Below are 25,733 nucleotides of genomic sequence, written 5' to 3'. Positions count from 1 at the left end.
ACAAGACAAAAATCTTCCTTGTGTATGTATAAACCAAATGTGATCATCTTTAAAAAGTTTTCAAAATTATAATTATCTTCCAGTTTAAAAACTTTAATTCTAAATTAAAAAAAAATCTATACACAAACCACTGATTTGAGTACACCAAAAAAGAAAGGAAAAAAAAAAAAAAACAAGCAAAAACCAAACAAAACAAGAAAATCAGCAATAAGCAGGACCTAGAGGAGCTGGTGTTCACAGCTCTTCCACGCACAACTCTTTCAGGGTTTATTCTTAAGGTTCTTTATTTTACAGCCTGTTTTTCTTGTAAAACTAAAGGTCCACTTTATTACTTAAAAGTTTGATACAGTGTAAAACCAGAACTGTATGTAAAATACTGCTCTAAGTGTCTCTAAGTCGTTAAGTCTTGTTCCATGGGTTCGTCGGTGACGTCTGTGGTGTCATCGTCGTCGTCGTTCTCCATGGGTGACACCGAGACACCCTCTCCAGCTTTCCTGGGCCCTCCCGGCTCTTCCGTCTCCAGGCAGTCAGAACCACTCCTCACAGCCCCTGTGCCGTCCCTCCTCTCTGGGGGAGGACCTCTCTGAGCTGGAGACCGCTCCGAGTCCTCCATGGGAGCACCCTCCTCTGAAGGCTCTTCATTCACAGCTAAGGTGTCTTCAGATTCTTTTTCTTGATTTTTCCTTTCTGGGACGATTTCTCTTGGTGTCATAAAAGATTCTAAAAATAAGCAAATGTTGTAGTTAAATTTGATTTTCAAAATACACCCAGCTATGTTTCATGAATTCTGTTATCTACGGTTCGTTAGCAACCACACTCAGGGGACTCTTCCCCTCTCACCTTCCTCCTCCTCCTCTTCCTCGTCCTCCTCCTCCTCGTCGTCCTCTTCTGTGCAGTGCTGCCTGCTGCGACCTTCCCTGTCCTGCTCCGGAGGGGACGACGCTGCTTCCGCGTCCTGTGCTCTGACTGAGCCGTCACTGCACACCGTCTGGCTGGCTGGCTCTCGGACTTCACCTTCCTTATCAAACCGCAGTCTTTTCACCTCATGCTCCTCGGCCTCCACAGCATCTTCATCTGGATGTTTGTTTTTAACAGGGCTCAGTGAGGAAACCTCGGATTCGGATCCTGGAGAATCACTGCTGATGGTTTTTGAAGTGTTATTAATACAATTATTTTCCTCATGATCTACATTCTCATCTGTAAACTGAATCCTTAACAGACTGCACAGTCAAATTAACTGCAAGTACCCGTGCTGAGAAAACACAGAACAATCCCAAAGCAATCTGAACTGGTTCATGGATGTTCCTATTGGAACCTACCTGGCAAGTTCAACCTTTCTGGGAAATTCTAGAAAATCTTGTCTACATTCACCTTCGGCTGTACTAACACAGAAACCATAGCTCCTACAGCTACATCAAGGCCTGTTCTGACCCTCAGAACAGTAAATCGGTCACATCCCACAGGACCCATGGAAGTTCCAGGACCCCAGGGCACCAAAATCTGAAGAGCTCCAACTCTCTATATAAAAGGCTCAATATTTGCAGAGCCTCCCTTCCATTTTACCTCACTGCTAGGTGACACAGTACCTACCTAATGCAAGTAAACACTCTGGGCACAGGGGACAAAGTCTGTACGTAACCAGTACAAAAGCAATTTTCTTCCTCAATTAGTTTTCATCTTTTACTGGTTGAATCTACCAAACCCAGAGATGGAACCCATAAGTATAGAAAGGTCCATGTACCTTGTGACTAGTAAATAGTGCTAAAAGCCATTAACAGATATTAAATTTCTATGAGCTTCTTTCTGTCTCTCTTTAAATATAAAACACACAAACCTGTGGACTTTCTCTTCACTTGGCTGTAGGTCTGACTCTTTGCTATCTGTGCTCTCAGGCAAACCATTTGTTGTCAAGGAGGCTGACAAAGAAAGCTTTGGTCGATTAAGTGGCCTGGGTGTTCCAGGCCCATTTATATTAGACCTATAATGAGATAAACCAATATCATTTTCTACTTTTAGGAAAAATTATATATATATATATATATATATATATATATATATATATATATATATATATATCACCCCTTTAAAGTACATATCACAAGTATTTGCACTAATTCTGGCTTTCAGATCCATGCAAATGTAGCCCGGTATAACCTACAACATAGATCTTGTATCTTCCCCATAAAATGTCGCATTAAAAAAAAAGTTAGCCTGCTAACTCAAACACCCTAGATAGTTAAAAAAAAAAAAAAAAAAAAAAAACAAACAAACAAACAAAAAAACCCCACATACATACAATATTCTCACCTGTCAGTATAGTTTGGTGAGTTTCCAGGAAACATAACACCATTCATTCGGTTTAAACTATTAGAACTGTTCTTCCTGTAATAAAAGAAAACACTTCAGCTGGGCATGGTAGCACATGACTTTAATCCCAACACTGGGAGGCAAAGGTAAGTAAAGCTCTGAGCTCAAGGTCAGCATGGACTACATAGCAAGTTCCAGGTCAGCTAGGGCCATAGAATAAGATCCTGTCTCAAAATAAAAAAATAAAATAATGCAATAAAGGAAGACACAGAGGAAGGGAGGGGTTATGAATGGCTCACTTCTTTAATTTTGATAATAACTGGGTGTAAGACTGAAGAAATAGTTCAACAGGCAAGAGAACACAAGCTGCTCGCTCATCCAGAGGACTTGTGTTCTGTTCCCAGAATCCTCACAGTGGCTCATAATCATCTATAACTCCAATTCCAGAAGAGCTCATGCCTGCTTCTGAACTACATGGCATGCACAAGGTATACATACATTCAGGCAAAAACACTCAACACATAGGAAGCAAAATAAACACGTTAAAAAGAATAATAATCTGGGTCTTTAAAAAACAAAACAAAAAGCTGGGGCTGTCAAATTCAAACACAGATAAGCGCGCGCGCACGTGCGTGCGCGCGCACGCGCGCGCACACACACACACACACACACACAAGTATGGAGGAGAAACAACTATTAGTCAATGACACTTGCTTTTGAATCTCCTGGAATGTTCTTCAGGTAACTTCATATTCATCAGAAAAGCAAAACATTTAATTCAAAAGGAAATCAATTTTGCATACTTTTTATTCCCCCCTACCAAGAAGCATCAAGGGATTATCTCAGTATCTGACGTAGCAAGACAAAGTCATGAACTCTTAAAACAAAATTGTCAGCCGGGCGGTGGTGGCGCACGCCTTTAATCCCAGCACTCGGGAGGCAGAGCCAGGTGGATCTCTGTGAGTTCAAGGCTAGCCTGGGCTACCAAGTGAGTTCCAGGAAAGGCGCAAAGCTACACAGAGAAACCCTGTCTCGAAAAAAAAACCCAAAAAAATAAAAAATTAAAAAAAATTAAAAAATTGTCTAAGAAATAAATGGCACTTAAGATTAAGCCAATGAATCTTATCTTGGGCCTCTTGTCCCCGACCTTCACACACTCCAGGGCACTCAAGTCTCTCTGTGAGTGTGCGTGCAATTTCCAGGACATCCACCCACAACAAAGAATTATGCAGGTGGCCTAATTGCTAATGGTGTCATGGCTGAACACATGCCTGGAACCAAGTCCTTAATTTGGCATAGAAATCCTGACAACTAACAATACCTGTCCACCATGGAGAATACCATGAAGTATCTTATTCCAAACCTAACAGCCACCCCTAGAAAATCATCTAGGTGGCCAGAAGTGTAGTAAGTAATCAGTCTCTTTAGTGCAAATCTCTCTACTGGAAACACTTGAGCAGTATTTTGGCAACATTCCACCTCAGGGACCAGGTGGTAGATTTCACATGTACTGAAGTATATTTAGTTACATAGAAAATAAATGCACACTACTTTAACATTTTAAAATAATTAGAAAATTCTCTATACTTACTCTGAAGAAGGACACACACAGCTAACAACCATCACATTCTGAAATAACAAAAGTAGTGACTCAATGAGTGAAAGCAAAGCACAGTTAACAACAGTTGAACAACTTGTCTGAAACTCTCACATTAAGCCTCCATCTATTCTAACTGAAAGCAACTGGTTACAAACAAAAACAATAACAAAATCCAGAAAACTATGAGCAGCAAGAAGGACTTCAAGAGGTCTCACTGCACACTCACTGGCTTGCTCTGTCATTTATCTTGCATGCCTTTGTGTCTCTGAGTTCAAGGAGGCAGCACCCTCCATCACACAGGTCTCAGATCAGGCCTGGGAGATATGTGCTGTGATGGGCTGAGCCACCTCAGAGGGCCTGATCTCTACTTCCACCCCCACCCTTTCTAAAGCCTTAGCTGGCCTGGAATTCACTCTGTAGACCAGGCTGGCCAAGAACTCAAGAGATGGACTTGCCTCTGACTCCCAGATGCTGAGATTAAAGGCTTGTACTACCATGCAAGGCTGAAGTATTTTCTTTTCTTATAATTTCAATAATTTAAATCAGATAAATGGCATTATGACTCCTGGAAACTCACCAAGCTATACTGTGAGAATGTTGATTCATTTTTTTAATTTCTTCTTACTAGTTTTTTTTTTTTTTTTTTAAAGCATACTTTGGAACTCAGACAATGTGTAGTGTATGTAAAAGTACAGTCCATTTTATTTTCCATTTTCCTGGGCATGCACAAGTACATGCATGCACTTACACATAGAGGGCCCCAACGGTCTTCCATCTCATTCAACAAGACAGGATCTCTCAATGAAACCCAGAGCTCGATAGTCAGCTTGCTCTGTGGATCCCTGTCTCTACCTCTCAAAGCTGGAATTCATTACAAGCAGGCCAGCACATCCACCAGCACTTACACTGGATCTAAGGATCCAAACTCTGGTCCTCACACTGGTGTGGCATCCCCCCCAACAAATGTGATGCCTGTGGGAGCCAAATCCCCAGTCTCTTCTAAAACTATTTTAGAATTTAAATATTTAGTACAAGAGTGATGAATTTCCTTATCTATAGAGCAATACTCAAACGCCCTCCTTTGGAAACTATCCCAGCAGAGTATTTGAAGGTCCCCTCACAGCCCTATCACCTAGATTATGTTTAAATCCTTGGCTCACACTGTATAACATGGCAGCACGGAGGTGGCAAAGGTACCAGTCATATCCTATCTGTTCATCAAAAGCATCCCATACACAATTAGTAAGGGTCCCCAAGTTGAAGTACCGATGAACCCTGCAGCATTCTGCTCTTCAGAATCTCATTCAATAGGCAACAGAAAGGATTAACAAAATGTATGAGTCTGATAACCCAAGAACTACCAGAAATCCCAAAGTTAATGGGCTAAGATTCCTGTTCCCAGAGTAAAAGAAGTGATTTTTTTGAAACAAAAAATTCTAATGTCAACTGTTTTAGGATCAACTACCATATGAGAATTAGTCATTTGTCCAAATTCAGTTGATCCAATTACTCCTTCCAGTGATTTAATGTTTTGATCATTCAAACACTTTGACATCTTTGTGTTATTTCCACCACCACCACCACCACCACCACCACCACCACCACCACCACCACCACCACCACCACCACCACCACCACCACCGTAGCAGTACCCTGCCACCCATAATGTGAACTAGAGCTTTCTACTCAATATATCACTAAAATGCTCTTACACACAAGTTTCTAAGGTTGTGTGCCTCTGAATTCCAGAATTCAGAATTCCACAACGACATTTATAACGTACTGCTAACACTTACGTCTTTCTGGTGGGCTTTTTTTTTTAATGCTTAACAAAGCAAATGTTTGTAAAATAAAAAACAAAACAAGCCAGGTAGTGGTGACACACACCTTTAATTCCAACACTTGGGAGGCAGGGGCAGACAGATCTCTAGGTTTGAAGCCAGCCTGGTCTATAGAGTGAGTTCCAGGCCAGCCAGGGCTATATACAGAGAAACCCTGTCTCAGAAAAGAAAACAAAAATAAAATAAAATAAAATAAAATAGACAATAAATTAAATAAAACCGAATAAGCAGCTTTCCTCAAACTTAAAATAATGGTTGCCTAGGACCTCTTGGGCCTTTTTTCTGCCTCTGCTTATAAATTTCTCTCTGAAACATAGAATGGAATTTAGAAAGCAAAATAACTCAGTAGACAGTCTACGAAACAACTCATGCCACTGTCTTTTCTGGAACCTATTAGGTTTCACTTTAATTCATGTGATAGAATACATACCTTTTCTACTCCTCGGAGAAATTTGTCTGTTCCTGTATAATTTCTTCTTGGATCTGTTAGCAATTCACATAGTCGTTGAATAGTAAAAGGGATACTGCAAAGGAATAATTGTATAGTTTGAGTCCTAAGTGTAACAAACTAGGAGCAGTGCTCCATAGTGAGCTTTATGGAGTCCTGTGCTGTGTCGAGCAAAAAAAGGAATGCAGGAGCCACCGAGCAATATAAAAGAACACTGAAAACCGTGTCAAAACCCATGATGGAGAAAATGTAGTGCAGTGTTCTAAATGCTGACCGCTCAATTTCAACTTTACCAGAGAGGTAACACAAATAATAACTGTCAGTTTATTTACAAACAGAATGTTTTCTCAAGCATTCTTTTGCACCCAAACATTTTACTGAACATCATAAACGACTTTGTTACTGGATAGAGAATAATCACAGTAAATAAAAAAGACAATAATCATTTTACAAAGAGTTTTGAGAAAACCAGAAAGATGGCTCAGTAGTTTAGAGCACTGGTTCCTCTCCAGAGGACTCAGGTTTGATTCCCAGGACCCATATGACATAGCAGCTCAGTTTCTGTAACTCTAATCGCAGGGGAATCTGACATCATCCCGGGAACTAGGCATACAGCAGGTACATAAAGACATAAATGTAAGCAAAACCATTATTCTTATAAAATAAATAAATTTTAAAAAAGGATTTGACTCACCATCAGAATTACAGCTAAGTGTCATGTTGTAAGTACTAGATGTGACAAACACTGAGAAAATGTACATCTTTGGATTTCAGTGTTTTCCATTAACATCTACTTGTGTGGTTTATGAAGAGAACTGCAAAGCCTCAGATTCACATACAATATTCACAAGGTCTTAATTTTCATACAATAGTCTACCCTACAGCAATGCAGCTAGTATGTGATAATGACATTTTTGCTGTACCCCACACATTTGACAGAAATCATAGTGGTTTCTCACTGGATAAACTATACTTATATATCACTCCCCCCCCCTTTTTTTTTCCTTTTTTAAAGAGGCAAGGTCTTACTTTTGTAGACCAGACTGACCTAGAACTCAGGTATCTGCCTGCTTCTGCCTGTCTAGTTCTAGAATTAAAGGCATGTGATACCACACTTGGTAAATCTCACATTCTTAGCACAAACACTATTTTTGCATTCTTATGTCAGTGTAAGGTTTAGGAAATGTGTAAAGGAAATGTTCACATAATAAAACAAATGTTTTCTGATTTAAACCCAAAGCTCTATCTAAAAGTGAAGAGTATTCTGCCAAAGAATGTAAAATAAAAAGGTGCAGCATTTACCTGACATATCCAGAAACAAAACCCACAAAACAATGAACAAAGTACAGCAAAGACACAACCTAAATAAAAAGCTAAGCAGACATCCTATTAGAAAACACCAAAATAATACTAATAGACATGTAGATCAATGGGACAAAAGACCCAAATGTGTTCATACAATTACAGTCATCCCATAATTGACAAAGATGCCCAAAAATACACAATAAAGAGAAAGACTGCATCTTCAATAATGATCCTGGGAAACTGGATGCCCACATGTGAAAGAATGAAATTAGACCCATTATCTATTACCCTGCTCATAATCAGTTCCAAATGGACAATGACCTCAGTGTGAAGCCTGAAATGGCGAAAGCACTAGAAGAAAACATAAGCAGTGTTTACAAGATATAGACGTAGCTAAGGACTTTCACTCAGGAATTCAGGCCAATAACTGATAAATGGTACCAAACTAAAAAACCTTTATATAGCAAAAGAAACAACACAGTGAAGAGGAAGCCCAGATAGTGGGAGAGAATTTCTGTCAGCTATACATCTGATGGAGAATTAATATCCAGAATATATGGAAAGAAAACCCAATACAATAAAAACTTAAAGAATCAAGAAAACAACCCAATTTAAAACTGGGCCACTATCTGAACAGAGTTCACAAAAGAAATAAAAATATTTGTTAAATGTGTTCAATATCCTTAGCAACTAAGGAAATGAAATTAAAACAACTTTTGAGTTTTCACCTCACCCCAGTCAGAATGGCCATGGTCAAGAAAACAACTAACAAATGCTGGCACGGGTGTGGGGAATGGGGAACCCTTACTCACTCAATGTTGGTGGGACTGCTAACTGGCACAGCCTCTATGGAAATCAATGTGGAGAAATCTCAAAAAGCTAAAAGTAGATCTTTGTATGATTCAGCTATAACCACTCTCCTTGGCTATGTCCAGAGGACTCATCAACATCCTACTCCACCGATACTACATGTTCACTGAGGCTCTGCTAACAACAGTGAGGAAATGGAAACCAACTGATGTCCCTCCACTGATGAATGGATTAACAAAGATGTGCTAAGTATACACAATGGCTGGGCATAGTGGCGCAGGCCTTTAATCCCAGCACTTGGGAGGCAGAAGCAGGCGGATCTCTGTGAGTTCAAGGCCAGCCTGGTCTACAAAGTGAGTTCCTGGAACAGCCAGGGCTGTTACACAGGGAAACCCTGTCTTGAAAAACCTTCAAAACAAAATAAAACAAAACAAAACAAAAACAAACAAACAAACAAAGAAAACCACCAACCACTACACACAATGGAATTCTCTTGGGCTGTAAAGAAAAAAGTGAAATCATGACCTTTGCAGATAAATGGAACTAGAAAATACAACAATACTGCATGAAAGGCAAATTTCACATGTTCTCTATTTATGGACGTGAGTGTATAAACTGGAATTACCACAGAAACCCAGAGAGTAGAAGGGGACCACGGAGTGTGGTGAAAAGGAGCTCCAGAGGGGCACAGGAGGACACAGGTGCTATGAAGAAGGAAATGGGAAGAGTGGAAGTGGGTGGGACAACATGACTAACGGGAGAGGAGAGGAAAGGCTATAAAGAAGGAGAGTTAACACTAAGAATGCTCCAAAGAGACAAAATCATTGTTTAGTTACAATTACATGTAATCATATAAATATATGTGTATACATACACACAGTTTAAATGCAGTAACAGAGTGATAATGTTCTCCATGGGTTCTCCAAGCACAGAAAACCCTCATTTGAGTTGTTCAGGCAGTCTCTCCAATCAATATAAGCTATTGCCCTTGGAAGGTAAGACACTACTGTTGAAGCTATCACATACTACAGACACAGGACTTGGAAGAATAGGATAGAACTGACCTGGAAGCCGCCTTCTTCCTGAGGACTAGCAGTATCCAAAAGTGCTATGCAAACTGCCAAGGGAGGGCAGCAGTCAGTGGTCCTACCTAGCTGTAAATCCTGCAAACCACAATGACTGGCCCAGCAAGTTATCTCCAATGGCTGAATAATGGCACTTTTACCTTGGGACTAACCAACAGCTGTGTAACTAGACTGAAGGCTGGCTAAACAGGAGGGAATTCATGCTTGTTACTATAAACCTAGTCAATTACTCATAGCTGATCCAAAGTTATGAACCCTTGACGAGAACCTTCTATTGCCATGTTCCTAAACCAGCATAATTTCTAAATGCACTCTAAGTATTTATCTTTATATTCACAAGTAAATGTAGCTCACCCCTCATCAAAGAAGTTTCTTTTTTACAGCAGATGGAAACCATTACAGAAACCCACAAATGTTCAAATCACAAAAATCCACAACTGACACATCTTCAGTGCAACCCTTATACCTAAGACTCAAGAACATTGCAAAGAGGGGGTGGAAAGATTTCATGAGCCAGAGAACCAAGATGCCTGTTGCTGAACAGTGTCTTCTAGACACAACAGGGAAGCTGCACCATTAAGTCCTAACAATATTGCTGTTCAAACAAGACCTGCATAATGACAACATCAGTTATATGCCTACAAGGGTGGGGAAATCACACAAGATCCTTCTCCCAGATGAAGAGCTATGGGTGAACAGGACATAGAGAGAAGGCCCCAGGGTTAAGAGCACTTATTGCTCTTGCAGAGGACCTGGGTTCTGGCCTTAAGGTACTACTGTATGCACTATTTTATGTTACAGCAATAAATGGATGCAGAAAGAGAAAAATCAATCTCCTCCAGGGATGAGCCCCCTGATAAATTATACAATCTCAAGTGATTAGCCCTAAACACATATACATAGAGCAATACTCAACTCAGTATGCTGTATATACTTACAAACACACATAATTTAAAAGGTCATAAATTTGAGAGTAGGGCCACAGAATGAGGGGTGGAAATTATGTACTTCAGTACTTATATATGAAATATTCTTACAAAAAAAGAAAAAGATCCAAAGAGTCATTGACTTTTATGTGTAGCATGCAGTTTTAGAATGCCTTTTTCACTCAGTCTGACAAACTATTTAATGGAGCCTAACTTAAATATCTATCATCAAAAACTGAAGAAAAACTAGATGTGGTGGGTCACAACTTTAAAATCAGCTCTTGGGAGAAAGGCAGGTGGATCTGAGTTCCAGACCAGCCAGAGATACACAGTGAGACAACAGACGCTAGCTAGTGTATCCTTGCAAGGTACCAGAACCTTGAGTGAGGGTAGTGAGAGAATGAAGAAAACACAGATGCATCAACACAGAAAGCCAGGATGGGATGTCTAGGATAAAGAAGCTATAGCACCCAGAAAGCTTAGTATGTTTATTATTTACAGCTAACCTCAGGAGGAACAGTCTCTGTAGGAGAGCCCATCTTCAGGACATAAACATGCAGGGAGAAAGCTAAAGTGCACATTTTCTGCAGCCAACATTCCCCAGAGGAAGGCTTTGCCACTCCCATGGGTCATTATGTCAAACACACTCACAATTTTACTTGCTCCCTACATGATGCTGTCTCAAATAAAAGCTGAATAGGCTCCTACTGAATTATCTCACACAATTCAGAAACGGAAGTCTAATAACATTATCTTTACTTGAAGTACTATGTTATTTCTATACCAAGGCTTAGCAGTAAATGAACAATGAGCCTCTTTCAATATTGGCAAAAAGCCAAGGTTGTGAGTACATTAATGTTTGTCTCAGTCCACATCCCTAAATCAATCTACAGTATGTCAAAGCCTTTAACCAAGTTAATTATCTGAGTGCCCATAGAAATCTAAATTGTGATTTTTATCATACCAACCCCTATCATCACAAGCCAAGGTGAGGGAATAATGTAAGGAGGAATAAGTACCAAATTATACCAATTCTCAATTAATTATACTCTGAAAAGGGGAGAGATGAAAATAAGCACATTTTAATGAATAGACTCAATGGGCTAGAGTTAACTGCACTTGCTGCTCTTACAGAGGACCTGGGTTTGGTCCAGCACCCACATGATGGTTTACAACCACCTGGAACTCCAATTCCAAGGGATCAGACCCTCTTCAAATCTCCACAGACACCAGGTGAATATACATACATACATCTCGACTGAACACTACACATAATGTAATCTTTAAAATATTAATATATTTATCCAGTTAACAAATGCTTACCCCAATAATTAACAAAAATGCAGACATTTTCTCAACCAATAAAGGAACAGAAAACCCAGAAACAATAAAGTTCACTGAGTAAAGAACAAAGTAACAATAAGAAGGACCCGTTCTTTCAGTCACATGAAAACAACCAGAGTTAACGATAAAGCAAACAGCAAACCTGTTTTAAATCTGTATGTAATCCAAAGGATAAAAACCAAATAAATGCTCTTCTACAAAAGTACAAACTGATGCCTCAAATGTAAACAGAAGAGACGTACATGTGCAGGCCGGACACACGGGGACACACACACACACACACACACACACACACACACACCACCACCACCACCACCACCACCACCTAAGGTCTCAGTGCACATTTAAAAACCTATCAGTCCAGATGTCTACCTCAGTCTTCTATAACCTTGTTTAAGAAAATCAGTTATCCCCAGAAGCTAACCATTCAGATGATTAAAAAAAAGTGAATATTAATTTTTTTTTAAAAAAGGAAAGTGAGTGGCAACTTTTAACTCAAAAGAAGAGTAAAAAAAATACATACTCAAAATTTACTAAAATAAGGATCAAATGGGGAGAGAGGAAAAAAAGGATAAGGGAGGAAATACAGGAAGAGACAAAAACTAAGGGGCCTTTGAAAGGCTTATGGAAAACCCACGAAACAGAAGCTTCTTAAAATATACACATATGGCCTGGTGGCGGTGGCGCACGCCTTTAATCCCAGCACAAGGGAGGCAGAGCCAGGCGGATCTCTGTGAGTTCAAGGCCAGTCTGTTCTACAGATAGAGAACCAGGAACAGGCACCAAAGAGCTACACAGAGAAACCCGGTCTCCAAAAACCAAAACCAAACCAACAATAACAAAAGACACACATACATGTAACTAAATGGAATCACCAAACAATGGGGGAGAAAAAAAAGCCCCAATTAGACATTAACACCAAATGAAACCTCCAGTTCTAGGGCCCCCACAGAACCCCTAAAGAATCCAGGCTATTGGTTGCTCTCCACAAAATGATACTAAGACCTTACTGCTGAAGACAACACATAACAACCCACAGAACACAGAGACGTTGGGCTGGCACTAGCTAGAGCCTTCCTCCTATAGACTAGTGTTCATGGCACTAGAAAGTACTCTGCACCCTACCAAAGGAGAAAGGCAAACGCCAACCCAGCTACAAACCTTTCAACCTACACTGGTGACCTGCCCCCAAGATACACTGGTGCAATAGTGGCCCAAAGCTTGGTTGGGGGAGTAACAACCAATACCTGATTGGATTTAAGACCCACTCTATGAGATGGAACCTTATCTGCTTGGAACCCTGACACTGCATGGGTGGTCAAGAACCTGAGACTACATAGCCCAGGTACCTAGGGGGAAACCAAATGCTACTGTTCTGCTAGAGGAACATAACAATCCCCATATTAACTCTGCATGTAATCCAAAGGATAAAAACCAAATAAATGCTCTTCTACAAAAGTACAAACTGGTGCCTCAAATGTAAACAGAAGAGAGGCACATGTGCAGGACAGACACACGGACACATATCACCCCCCAGTGATAGTCTACAACACTCATAGATCAGTCAGTGCCTTGCTCAGCCATCACCAGAGGCTATTCCTCCTGCAGCAGGTGGAAACAAATCAGAGACCCACAGTCAGAGTATATGCAGAGAGTGAGAGACCTTAGAACACTCAGCCCTAAATGGGATGTCTCTATCAAATTTCTCTCCTCAGGACTCAGGGAACTCAGCAGAGGAGGAAACAGAAAGAGTGTATGAGCCAGAGGGGATTAAGGTCTCCTAAAACACAGCCTGAGTGGTGCACATATGAACCTTGAGGACTGTGGCAGCATGCACAGGGCCTGCACAGGTCTGCACAAGATAAGGTCTCAGAGCTAAGAGAAGTGGACACGCACCCTCATCACTAACCAAAAGCTACTATTCTCCAGGAGAATCTCACTGGAAAAACCAAGGATAGGACCTTATGCCCAGCAGAAGGCATCTTTGGAAGTTGTCTCATATGTTGGATTGAGGGTTGTTGTTTTTTAATCTTATAGGTCCTTTGCATATATATTATGGTTTCCAGTTTTGTGTTTTCATGGGACTCCTGTGTGTCAACTTATGTGTCTCTGCATCTGTGTTTCTTATGCTTTTTCTTCTGTTTGCTTTGTCCTATTCCGATCTGTTTTTGTTTTATCTTATTTTACTATTATTCCTTAGATGTCTGTTTTCTTAGGAAAGACCAAAGAGAGAAAGTGTAGATGAGGGTGAGAAGCCATAATCAGAATATATTGTATTTAAAAAATCTATTTTCAATAAAAGAAAAAATTAAAATAACGAAGTGAGTGAACTTGAAATTCAAAGAGCAAAAAATTACATACTCAAAATTTACTAAAATAATTTAGAAAATATTATAATCTGTGTCAAGATACTATGAAGCATTTAATTTATAGCTTTCAAAAACTAAAAGCATAAGCTGGGCGGTGGTGGCGCACGCCTTTAATCCCAGCACCCAGGAGGGAGAGATAGGTGGATCTCTGTGAGTTCGAAGGCAGCCTGGTCTACAGAGTTCGAGGACAGCCAAGGCAGAGAAACCCTGTTTCGGAAAAAAAAATAGACACACACACACACAGGCTCATCTGAGACTCAAGGCAACCTCTTACTTGTAACCCTTGTAAAATCAAAAAGCAAATTACAAACAGAACAGGGCTGGAGCGATGGCTCAGCAATTAAGAGCACTGGCTGCTGCTCTTGCAGAGGAACCCGAATCTGGTTTCCAGCATGTACATGGCAGCACATGAACATCTGTATCTCCATTCCTAGGGAATCTACTGAGGCCTTACCCTGGCTTCCAAGACCACCATGCATGCATGTGCTGCACAGACATATATGCAGACAAAATACACACACACACACACACACACACACACACACACACACACACACAAAGCTGATAAAAGCTTAAGAAAAACAAAAAGCCATTAATTAAAGGACTACTGACACATGAAAAAATGCCATTTTATTTCACAAAAGTACAAATGGAACCTCAAATGTAGACAGAAGAGATGTACACAAAACTCCTAAAAAACATACACAGGCATATACACAACTACAGCAACTAGTTATTACACAGAGGCATAAATGAACATTTTTTGATAGGGCTAGGATGTAGCTGATTGGTAAAGTGCTGGTTTAGAATTTGCAAAGGGTTCAATTTGAACCTCCAGCAACTAACACTCTCTCTCTCTCTCTCTCTCTCTCTCTCTCTCTCTCTCTCTCTCTCTCTCTCTCTCACACACACACACACACACACACACAGAGAGAGAGAGAGAGAGAGAGAGAGAGAGAGAGAAGCAACTTGTTAAAGTGTGATATGCTCTTGCCTAGAGCTGCAGCAAATCAACAAAAGATGGTCTGTACAATACATACTATAAACAAGGATGGCTCACAGCACTGCTCCCCAACTTCACTTAGCAAAGGGGGGGAAAGGCAAAAAAAAAAAAAAAAAAAAAAAAAAAAAAAAAAAGCCTGCTCACAATCATAGAGAAAGGCATATTATGAGCTGTTTACATATGAGAAAACAGAACCACAAAAGACAGCATTTTTTCTTTCCTTTTTGGATTTTTTAAAAATATAGTGTGTGTACGTATATGTGTGTATGCACACTTGGAGTCACATGTCGGTGGAAGCCAGAAGGCATTCAATCCTCTGGAGCTATAGTTACAGGTGGTTGTTAAGAACCTGACATGGGTGCTAGGAACCCAACTGTGACCGTCTGCCATGTCTTCAGCCCCTCTTCTTTGGGTTTTTGAGACTGATCTCATAATGTAGCACAGGCTGGTCTGCATGCGGTCTTAAATCATCCTGCCTCAGACTAGAGTGCAAGGATGAAATGTGTGATGATCCACCACAACAGACTATAAATGTACTTACTAATTATTGAAATATCAAAGTTTTTTCTAAAGTGAAAATACAACTAGCATGTAACAAGACTCCAACACATCTATGATGTTTGGGTATCTTTTAAAAAAAGAATAAAGACATATCACTTCTATCAAAGACAATCTATTAAAAATGAAAGAAGTATACTAACTAGAAAGAAGACCCTCAGCTGATGGAACAGGGCTGGGGCGTTAGCTCAGTGGATAAAGTGTTTGCTCTGCCCCGGCACAAGCACTTGAATCTGAGTACCCAGCACCCTTGTAAAAGCTTGGGTAGTAGCACACATCTGTGTTTCAAATGCTGGGAGGCAGAAACAAGTGGACCCCTGCGGCTTAATCACTGGCTAGCCAGTCTAGCCAATTACCAGGCTCCAGGACCAGGAGCAATGGAAGAAGACAGTATGACAGAACCTGTGGTGGCCACAGGAGCTGCACAGATGAGCACACACACAGGCACACACCACACACAAAATACTATTTAAAATTTTTAAAAAATCCAATGGAAAGCAAAAACATATGATTAAAAAAATTATCAAAACCTTTATTCAGAACTTTAAAAAGACTTTCTTGTTAACATTATCTATATAATTATAGACCAAAAATGCAGATATAAAATGAAAATTCATAATGTATCACTAGTTAAACTTAAATTCTGACTAATTAGAGTAAATAATCCAAACAGCCATTCTGAAAATTGGAATTAAAAACACCTTAAGAGCAATTATGTTTAAGTGTGCTTAGGTATTTAATGACTGTTCAAATCATCTAAAGTAGATGAATACATGTTTTAACAGGCTAAGAAATTATAAATATTTTAACTTTATCTAATAACCTACTTATCTGTTATCTACTCTAATATAATTAAGAATATTTGCTCTTACTAATTTATAAATTAGCTCAATATTCAAAATGCAGTGGTATAATTCATTTTAACTCCATATATCTGGAATCTCTCTCTGCGTGTGTGTTTGTGTGTGTGTGTGTGTGTGTACACATACGTGTACTATATACAAATATTCTACAAAGGAAGTCTGTTTATGCTGTATACATCCAGCTCAAGAATAAATTTTATGCAACATATAACACATAGCTTTTTTCCCATATGTGCTTTTAAAGAGCCCCAGATAAACTCATAATAAACAGGCATATGGTTAAATAACTAACAGGACAACAAGGTATCTCCAGGAAAAGTTTTAGTAATAGACCTAACGCCAGAGCATAAGCTTCTGATAGTGCAGGCAAATTCCTAAACTTAAAAAAATGGGAATAAGAAGCTGAGAATGGGGCTGGAGAGATGGCTCAGGTTAAGAGCAGCATCTCTTCTTCCAGAGGTCATTGAGTTCAATTCCCAGCAACCACATGAGGCTCACAACCACCTATGAGATCTGGTGCCCTCTTCTGGCAGGCAGAACACTATATATATAAAATAAATAAATTAATTTAAAAAAAAGAAGAAGCAGCGGAGAATGGCAGTGCACACATTTAACATCCAAGGAACAAAGAGGCAGTGGATCTCTGTGAATTCAAGGCCAGCCAGGGCTACACAGTAAGACCCCATCTCAAACCCCAGCTCCCCCAAAGAATCAGGTTATTTGTGGTCTAAAAACATACAATTAAAACCTCTTCACATAACACCTCCCAGTAAACAGGAATCTTATTAACAGAAACCCAATTCACTGTATTTCACAGTGTTGTCACATGCTTCAAATTACTAGTGCCAAATGCAATACTCAATCAGTCAACTCCACAAATGCATCATTCCTTCAGTAAACATAAAGTTCTAAATTAGAACTTAATGACTAATAGGAAGCACAGCAACACTTTTAAAGTAATCACGTTCACTTAGTGTTCCTGGTGTTTTCAATATTTTACAAAAGATTAAAAATGCTTATAGTTATTGAGAGAAAGGGGGACTCAAACTCTAAAATAAATAAACCTCTTAACTATATAAATAAGTCTTCACCAAATATCAAAATAATACCAAATAAAGAAAAGAAACATTCAAATATTTTTTGATAAATGCATGCATAAAAGTATGAATATCCCCGAAACTCATAAAATCGGTTCAAGTTTTTTTTCAATGAAGAATGTAAACATTTAAAATATTTATGAACCAAAATTTGGCAAGCACAGCTGGGTGGTGGTGGTGCACGTCTTTAATCCCAGCACTCAGGTGGCAGAGGCAGGTTGATCTCTGTGAGTTCAAGGCCAGCCTGGTCTACAAATAGAGTTCCAAGACAACCAGAGCCCTTACACAGAGAAACCCCATGGAGGATGCACCAAGCACTAGAGATACAATAGTCAATTATCAACCAGATATAGCAAAACTTAAAGAAATAACATCTAAGGCCGGGTGGTGGTGGCGCACGCCTTTAATCCCAGCACTCGGGAGGCAGAGCCAGGCGGATCTCTGTGAGTTCGAGGCCAGCCTGGACTACCAAGTGAGTCCCAGGAAAGGCGCAAAGCTACACAGAGAAACCCTGTCTCGAAAAACAAAAAAAAAAAAAAAAAAAAAAAAGAAATAACATCTAAAATTAAATCTTTAAAATATTATAATGTGCATACCCATTAAATCCAGTGACAATTTTCAGTATTCTTTCCTTCATTTCATCAAAGGGAATATATTCAACATTAGGATTGGGAGGACCTCTTGGTTCAGGAGCTGAAGTTCTGAAATCATCCATCACTTTCTCCAGTTTGAAAATAAAATAACCTTTAAATTGGGACCACTGAATCCTATAAAGAAAAAAGTCAGAAAACATTAACAATTACTCTTGCAATTACTTAACACAGACACTATAAAGATGCTCATAATTTCCACAATAATGCTTATGTGTACTAGAAAAGTCTCTTACAATTAAAAGTACAGAGTAAGTTACGTTTGGTGGCATATACCTTTAATTCCAGCACTTGGGAGACTGAGTGTTTTAGTTAGGGTTTATATTGCTGAGAAGAGACACCATGACCACGGCAACTCTTATAAAGAAAAACATTTAATTGTAGTGGTTCACTTACAGTTCAGAGATTCAGTCTATTATCATCATGGAAGGAAACAAGGCAGCATGCAGGCAGGAGTGGTCTGAGACACTGGGTGTGGCTTGAGTATATATAAGGTCTCAAAGCCTGCTTCCAGAGACACACTTCCTCCAAGGCCATACCTCCTAATGATGCCACTCCCTACGAGCTTATGCGGGGAAATTGCAAACTACCAAACTGAGGCAGGAGGATCTCTGTGAGTTTAAGGCCAGTCCTGTCTACAAAGTAAGTTCCAGGACAATCAGGAACCACACAGTGAGATCTTGTCCCAAAAAACAAACAACAACAACAAATAAATAAATAAATAAGTTCTTTTCCTCCCTCCCTTTTCAGTCACTGTTATTTGAGGTATTCAGGGTACTGGTCCCAGCCTATCTGACATAGCAAAAAAATTACACACATGCCCCAGCTAGAAGATGGCTCAATGTTTAAGGCACACACAGTTCAAGTACAAAGGCAAAACCTTGGATCCCCAGAATCAAGTACCAGGTGGTTATGGTAGCCTATGTATAATTCTAGCACTTAGAAGGTAAAGATGAGAATCCATGAAGCTGACTGGCCAGCCAAACTGTATCAGCAAGCCCTGGGTTCAACAAAAAACTTGACTCCACTCAACAAATAAAGTGGAGAAAGAAATCATCAATTCCAACGTCATCCTTTGACTACAAAAATGAAGATACACATATACACAGGCATACAAACATGAACATATGCATAAGAAAAAATATACAAGTACCCATTTATATTTTATCTCTATTCATTGCTGGGTAGTAATTTCCTCCAAGATAAAACGCTAACATTGATCAGCTCACTGCGACCCATCTTCCCCAAACTTATATAAGGAGTAAGAACTGCTGACATTTTTTTTTTTTTTAAGTATATGGGTATTTTATCTAAATGCTTTCTTGTGCACCCTCTGGGTGCCTGGTGCCCAAGGAGGCTACAAGAGTGTGTCAGATCTTCTGAAACGGCAGTTGCAGGCAGTTTGTGAGTTGCCATATGGGTGCTGGGAATCAAAACCCAGGCCCTCTGGAAGAACAAGTGCTCTTAACCACTGAGCCATCTCTCTGACTCCCTCCCACCCCTAGACACTCTTAGGCAAGCTAAGTAGCCTACAAGATGCTCAGACCAGCTACGCTGCACTGCCTGGAAGATACATTTTCTGACCTGCTCAGCTGCTTACAAGCGGCTCAGTGTGTTCTGTATTTCCAGCTACTGTAACCTGCCAGGCATTCTGCGGTTGGCTTTTGATGGTAAAACTGCCTCAGAGTCACTTCTGCTCTTGTAGTTAACACTTCATCCATGCTTCAACTAACAGCAGTATCTGAACAGGAATGACTCCATACATAGGCTCATATATTTGAATGCTTGGTCATTAGGGAGTGGCACTACCTGACAGGGATTAGGAGGTGTGGCCTTGGTGTTGGAGGAAGTGTGTCACTGGGGGTGGGCTTTGCGGTTTCAAACACTCAAGCCAGGCCAGTGTCTCTCTCTTCCTGCTGCCTGTGGATCATGATACAGAACTCTCAGCTCTTTCTCCAGCACCCTGTCTGCCTGCATGCTGCCCCACTTCCTGCCATGATGATAACGAACTAAACCTTTAAACCAGTAGTTTTCAACCTGTGGGTCGCAACCCCTTGGGGTGTCAAATGACACTTTCATAGGGGTAGCCTAAGACCATCCGAGAAATTAATTACATTACAATTCATAACAGGAGCAAAATTACAGTTATAAAATAGCAACAAAATAATTTATGGCTGGGGTCACTACAACATGAGGAGCACAGCATTAGGAAGGTTGTGGACCACTGCCTAAAATGTAAGCAAGCCCCAATTAAATGCTTTCCTTGTAAGAGTTGCTGTGGTCATGATGTCTCTTCACAGCAACAGAACATTGACTGAAACCAGTAAATATAAAATGAGCCAGTGCTCACTAAGTTGGACTTTGGTGATATCCTTACTTTAGTCTGTAGTCCTTAGTGAGTAAAGGTTTGTTCATGTCTCCCCAGGAATAGTACTAGACCTCTTAATCCTTTCTTCACATTTTACCATTAATGTAAGAAAAAGTGTGAAGGTGATACCTGAACAGTCTCAATTCTAGGAGATACAAAAGTTAGGGATGTCACCTATTTTTTGTGCAGAGAGCACTTTCATGTACATTTACTAAACACAATTACAGAAAACAGAGTATTAATTTGCTATATATGACTGTCTAGCAGTCCTATAAACTAGGAGAGCAGTTTCCAACTGTGATTCAAGAGATCAGGCTTGAATCAGGAATCAGGCAACTTCACTGTGCTATTGGCTCTATCTTCACTGTGCCAACAACCCAGAAAGCAATGCTGGATGGAAATGATGACGACCTAGCAGCAATCTAGCAGCAGCACCAAATCATACTAACAGTATTATCAGAAATTCAGTTTTGCTTTGTTCTGTGTTTTAAATCTGGGGCTGGAGATATAACTCAGTTGGTAAAATGCTCACCGAGCATAGATGGTGTGCCCTGGGCTTGATCTCTAGCACAGTATAAATTGGGCATGCATAAATTGGCCATGGTGATGTAAGACTGTATTCTCAGCAGTTGGGAGATAGAGACAGGAGGTCAGAAATTCAAGGTCAGCATAACAACCCACAACATCAAGGTCAAGAGCAGTTAAAAGGTCTTGAGGAAGAGCAAGTAGTGTCAGACTGTGGATCCCAGCTACTCAAGAGGCTACAGCTGAAGGACCTCTTGAACCCAGTTCCAGATCCGCCTGTCTCAACATAAATTTTCTCAAGGAACAGGAAGACCCACAATCAACAAAATTAGTTTCAAAAGACTTCGTATTAAATAGAAAATTTATTATGGAGATTTTTGTGCTAATACACAAAACCTACAGGAGGATCAATGTAGGTTTAGAACTGTTGACAGGAGGGCTCCAGGACAAAGTTGGAATAAGCTGGACCTTAAAAGGATAAAGCTAGCAGTACAAGAGGAAAAAAAAAAAAAAGTCAACAAAGGGAATTTCCCATACTCAGCAATGCTGGCATTGAGGACCACAAAATCCTGTCTTGTGGCAAACTACCCTATGTGCTTTAAGTTTTCTGCAGCATGGCCAACCACTATCCATGTATGCCAGGAACAATGGCCACTCCTCAGAAGTAACAATCAACAAAAGTACCCCTCAGACATTGCTAAATGAACTGCCACCAGTTAAGAACCACTACAACCCTAATCCCTTCTGCGAGGACTACAATTAAAAAAAATGAAACTAGGAAACCCAGAACCTCTAACAGAAATCTCACAATGAGACATAAAGTTTGCTTAAGAATACTCTACCATTGTAACCTCTGGAAGGGTAAACACTCAGGTTAGTCTTCCTGCTAGCTGTGCCCCTGACAATACCATAGGCTGTGTCACTATGAAATTGTAACCCCAAATAAATCCCTTCTCCTTTCAGCTGCTCCTGTCAGGGTATTATCACAGTAACAACGAGGTCACCAAGACAAGCAGCACATGAAAAGCTGTCTGTAGGTTGAACCTAATAAATATTAAGGAACTCGAGCATGACTTGGTATCAGCAGGGTTCCTATATCCATACCCTGAAGACACCAAGGGATGACTATCAGTTTGCAAATTCAAAGAGCTCACAAGGGTAACTGAAAGTAGCACATAAGAATTGACAAGACCTGTATCAAAGCATGATAGAGAAAGTGCATAATCTTGGAACCAAAGAGAAAACCCTACAATATTTCATTGATGAAACACAGAGGACCTCAAGTCAGTGTCAGAAGAGCAATAGGAAGACACCTCAAAATCTGAAGAGATGAGGATTTTTCAACTATATGCCAAAACTATCCATCAAGTAGGACAGTGATAGCAACACATCTTCAAACAATAAAAGCAAAATTAACCAGTTTGCTGTCCAGCCTTCCCTCACTCCATGAAATCAAATAAAACCAAGAAAGGATGGCATAGTATCTAGAAAATGAAGATCACAAATAAATCAAAATTATAAAGAGGGAGATCTTTCATTCTAAGAATTGTCAACTTAGTTGTAAGGTATGAAGTTTCCTATCTTTATAACATGGTAAAATTAAAAATCTACAGGTAATCAATTTGGAATAAACAATCAAGAATGGTTCTTTCAGCTTTTATAGGGCAAAAGACATGGTCAGTAAGACAAAAAGACAGCCTACAGAATGGGAAAAGATCTTCACCAACCCCACATCTGACAGAGGACTGATCTCCAAAGTATATAAAGAACTCAAGAAACTAGACATCAAAATACTAAACAACATCCTTAATCATCAGAGAAATGCAAATCAAAACGACTCTGAGATACCACCTTACACCTGTCAGAATAGCTATGATCAAAAAAACACTAATGATAGTCTATGTTGGAGAGGATGCAAAGCAAAGGGAACACTCCTCCACTGCTGGTGGGAGTGCAAACTTGTACAACCACTATGGAAATCAGTATGGAGGTTTCTCAGGAAATTGGGAATCGATCTACCTCAAGACCCAGCCATATATCCAAGGAATGCTCAATCACACCACAAAGGTACATACATGCTCAACTATGTTCATAGCAGCATTAACCATAATAGCCAGAACCTGGAAACAACCTAGATGCCCGTCAACTGAAGAATGGATTAAGAAAATGTGGTACATATATATAATGGAGTACTACTCAGCAGAGAAAAACAATGACATCATGAAATTTGCAGGAAAATGGATGGAACTAAATAATACCATCCTGAGTGAGGTAACCCAAACCCGGAAGGACAAACATGGTATGTACTCACTCATAAGTGGATACTAGATATAAAGCAAAGAACAATCAGACTGCAACCCACAGATCCAGGGAGGCTACATAGCAGGGTGGACCCCAGGATGACTGTGGCTTATAATAAGTTTTGGTTTTACTCAATCACTGGGCAAGCTTCAGTGAAACATTTCGCTATTAGGATAAGAATTTGTACTGTATCAATCTGATAATAGAAAAAAAATTAAATTAAATTAAAAAAAAAGAACGGTTCTTTTTCAGCTAGCAAGAGGCTCAACAGAGAAGGAGCTTGCTGCCAAAACTGATGACCTGAGTTCAATCCCCGAATCCTACATTGTAGGAGAAACAAACCCTTGCAAGTTATCCTCTGACCTCCATGGGCACTGTTACACATATGTCCATCACCCCCACAATTTAAATTTTAAAAATGCCCCTTCATCCCTGGGCATGGAGGCCCTTGCCTATAATCCTAGCAGAGGGAGTCCTGTCTCAAACATCTACAATGGGGCTACTTGGGCCAGCCCTTCCAAAGGTCACAAAAGCCAAGGGATGATGCAGAAGCAGTCTGTGCACCGGACACTATCTAAAAGTGGTCTAACCATGGCTCCTACTTGCATTCTGTTTACATTTGTATCAGACAGTGGCATGTTTCACTTCAAAATTGAGGTGTTAAAACAAAGTGAGGAGATGTACTTGGCCTGTTTTGCAGGAATGAATATACTCTAAGGCAGTGGTTCTCAATCTGTGGGTCACAACCCCTTTGGGTGTCCAATGGCCCTTTCACAGACGTCACCTTAGAGCATAGGAAAACACAGACACTTACCTTATGATTCGTAACAGTAGCAAATTAGTTATGAAGTAGCAACAAAAGTAATTTTATGATTGGGGGTCACCATGACATGAGGAAGTGTATCAAAGGGTTACAGCATTGGCAAGGTTTGAGAACCACTGTTCTAAAGAGACATATACGCTCCCTTCTTTGGCTATCAGACTACTGACACTTGCTATTCTTGCAGAGGGCGGGCATTAAGTTTACAGCACTCACACTTCTGCTGACAATCATATGTAAATCCAGTTCCAGGAAATTTGATGTTTTCTTCTGACCTCCAAGGGCCTCTTCTGACTCCAGAAGCACCAGGTATGCATGTGGTGTACACATATACATATATAGGCAAAACACTCATACACATAAAGTAAATCTTCAAAAATAATATAGAAAGAAATGTAAGAACCTAGGGATATGGGTAACATCTCAGGATGGCATTAGTAACAGGAAAATGTGTCAGTTAACAAAAATGTGTAGAGTTGAATATGTACTGTCACATTAACAGGTAACTAACTTCAAGAAGTCTCTACCCTAGAAATACTTTCAGAAGCACTCTAAGTAATCTCTCTTATTAAAGAGAAGAAAATTCTCAGTATTACTTTCCAACTCATTTCTATTTCTTTAAAGAAAATATGTCAACTGGCAAACCAGTATAGAAAATAAGGGGAAAAAATGTTATCACTTAGCTTTCTCAAAGTCTAGTGAGATTTATTATTACAGTACTTTGTGGTGGTATTGTGTTCCCCAAAATATTGTGTACCCTAATAAACTTATCTGGGGTCAGAGAACAGAAAAGTCACTAGATACTTAGGCTAGAAAATGTTGGCACTCACGCCTTTAGTCCTAGCTAGCATTCCAGAGGCAGAAATCCATCTGGGATCTCTGTGAGTCCAAGGCCACATTGGAAACAGCCAAGCATGGTGACTCACGCCTTTAATCCCAGGGAGTGATGGCAGATAGCAGAAAGGTATATACGGCGTGAAGACCAGGAACTAGAAGCTTTTGGCTGGCTAAGCTTTCAGGCTTTCGAGAAGCAGTTCAGCTGAGATTCATTCTGGATGAGGACTCAGAGGCTTCCAGCCTGAGGAAACAGGATCAGCTGAGGAACTGGCGAGGTGAGGTTAGCTGTGGCCTGTCCTGCTTCTCTGATCTTCCAGCATTCACCCCAATACCTGGCTCCGGGTTTGATTTTATTAATAAGAACTTTTAAGAAGATCCCTGCTATAGTACTTGGTGAGGGAAAAGCATACTGCCACATTCAATGACCTCACTTCCTATTTCTTTTCTAAAACTGAAGTATAGGTAGGGAATGCCCAGCTACTTTCTCATATATATCTCCTGATGAACAATCTATGTGCTCATGCTCACCCTACATACAATAATGAGCAACCTTCCCTCTTATTACCTACATATACATCTTTCTGGTAGATTACCCCCACCCAGTGTTTTTCCCATCTTCACCATTTTTCTTTACTCCTCCTCCCCTAGTTCCTAGTTCATGTCTTCACTGTCCTAT

At 40.0% G+C, this 25,733-nt stretch overlaps 1 protein-coding gene across 3 annotated transcripts in view; it reads right to left on the bottom strand.

Moving 5' to 3' along the window:
* Positions 1-266: 266 nt before the first annotated feature.
* Positions 267-25,733, bottom strand: part of Ppp4r2 (protein phosphatase 4 regulatory subunit 2) — a 44,735-nt gene continuing 19,268 nt past the window's right edge. For 2 of the 3 annotated variants that reach the window (XM_059258286.1, XM_059258288.1), the window contains exons 3-9: positions 18,153-18,323; positions 6,179-6,272; positions 3,899-3,936; positions 2,308-2,382; positions 1,835-1,978; positions 841-1,139; positions 267-720 (exon numbers count right to left, since the gene is read on the bottom strand). In XM_059258286.1, the coding sequence (XP_059114269.1) occupies positions 392-720; positions 841-1,139; positions 1,835-1,978; positions 2,308-2,382; positions 3,899-3,936; positions 6,179-6,272; positions 18,153-18,323 (1,150 nt within the window). In that variant the 3' untranslated portion in view covers positions 267-391. The remainder of the gene's footprint in view (positions 721-840; positions 1,140-1,834; positions 1,979-2,307; positions 2,383-3,898; positions 3,937-6,178; positions 6,273-18,152; positions 18,324-25,733) is intronic. The other variant, XM_059258287.1, reaches the window with a different exon arrangement.

This window comes from Peromyscus eremicus, chromosome 3, assembly GCF_949786415.1.
Source record: "Peromyscus eremicus chromosome 3, PerEre_H2_v1, whole genome shotgun sequence".
In the NCBI taxonomy this organism is placed as follows: Eukaryota; Metazoa; Chordata; class Mammalia; order Rodentia; family Cricetidae; genus Peromyscus; species Peromyscus eremicus.
This window is presented reverse-complemented; position numbering and strand designations above follow the sequence as displayed.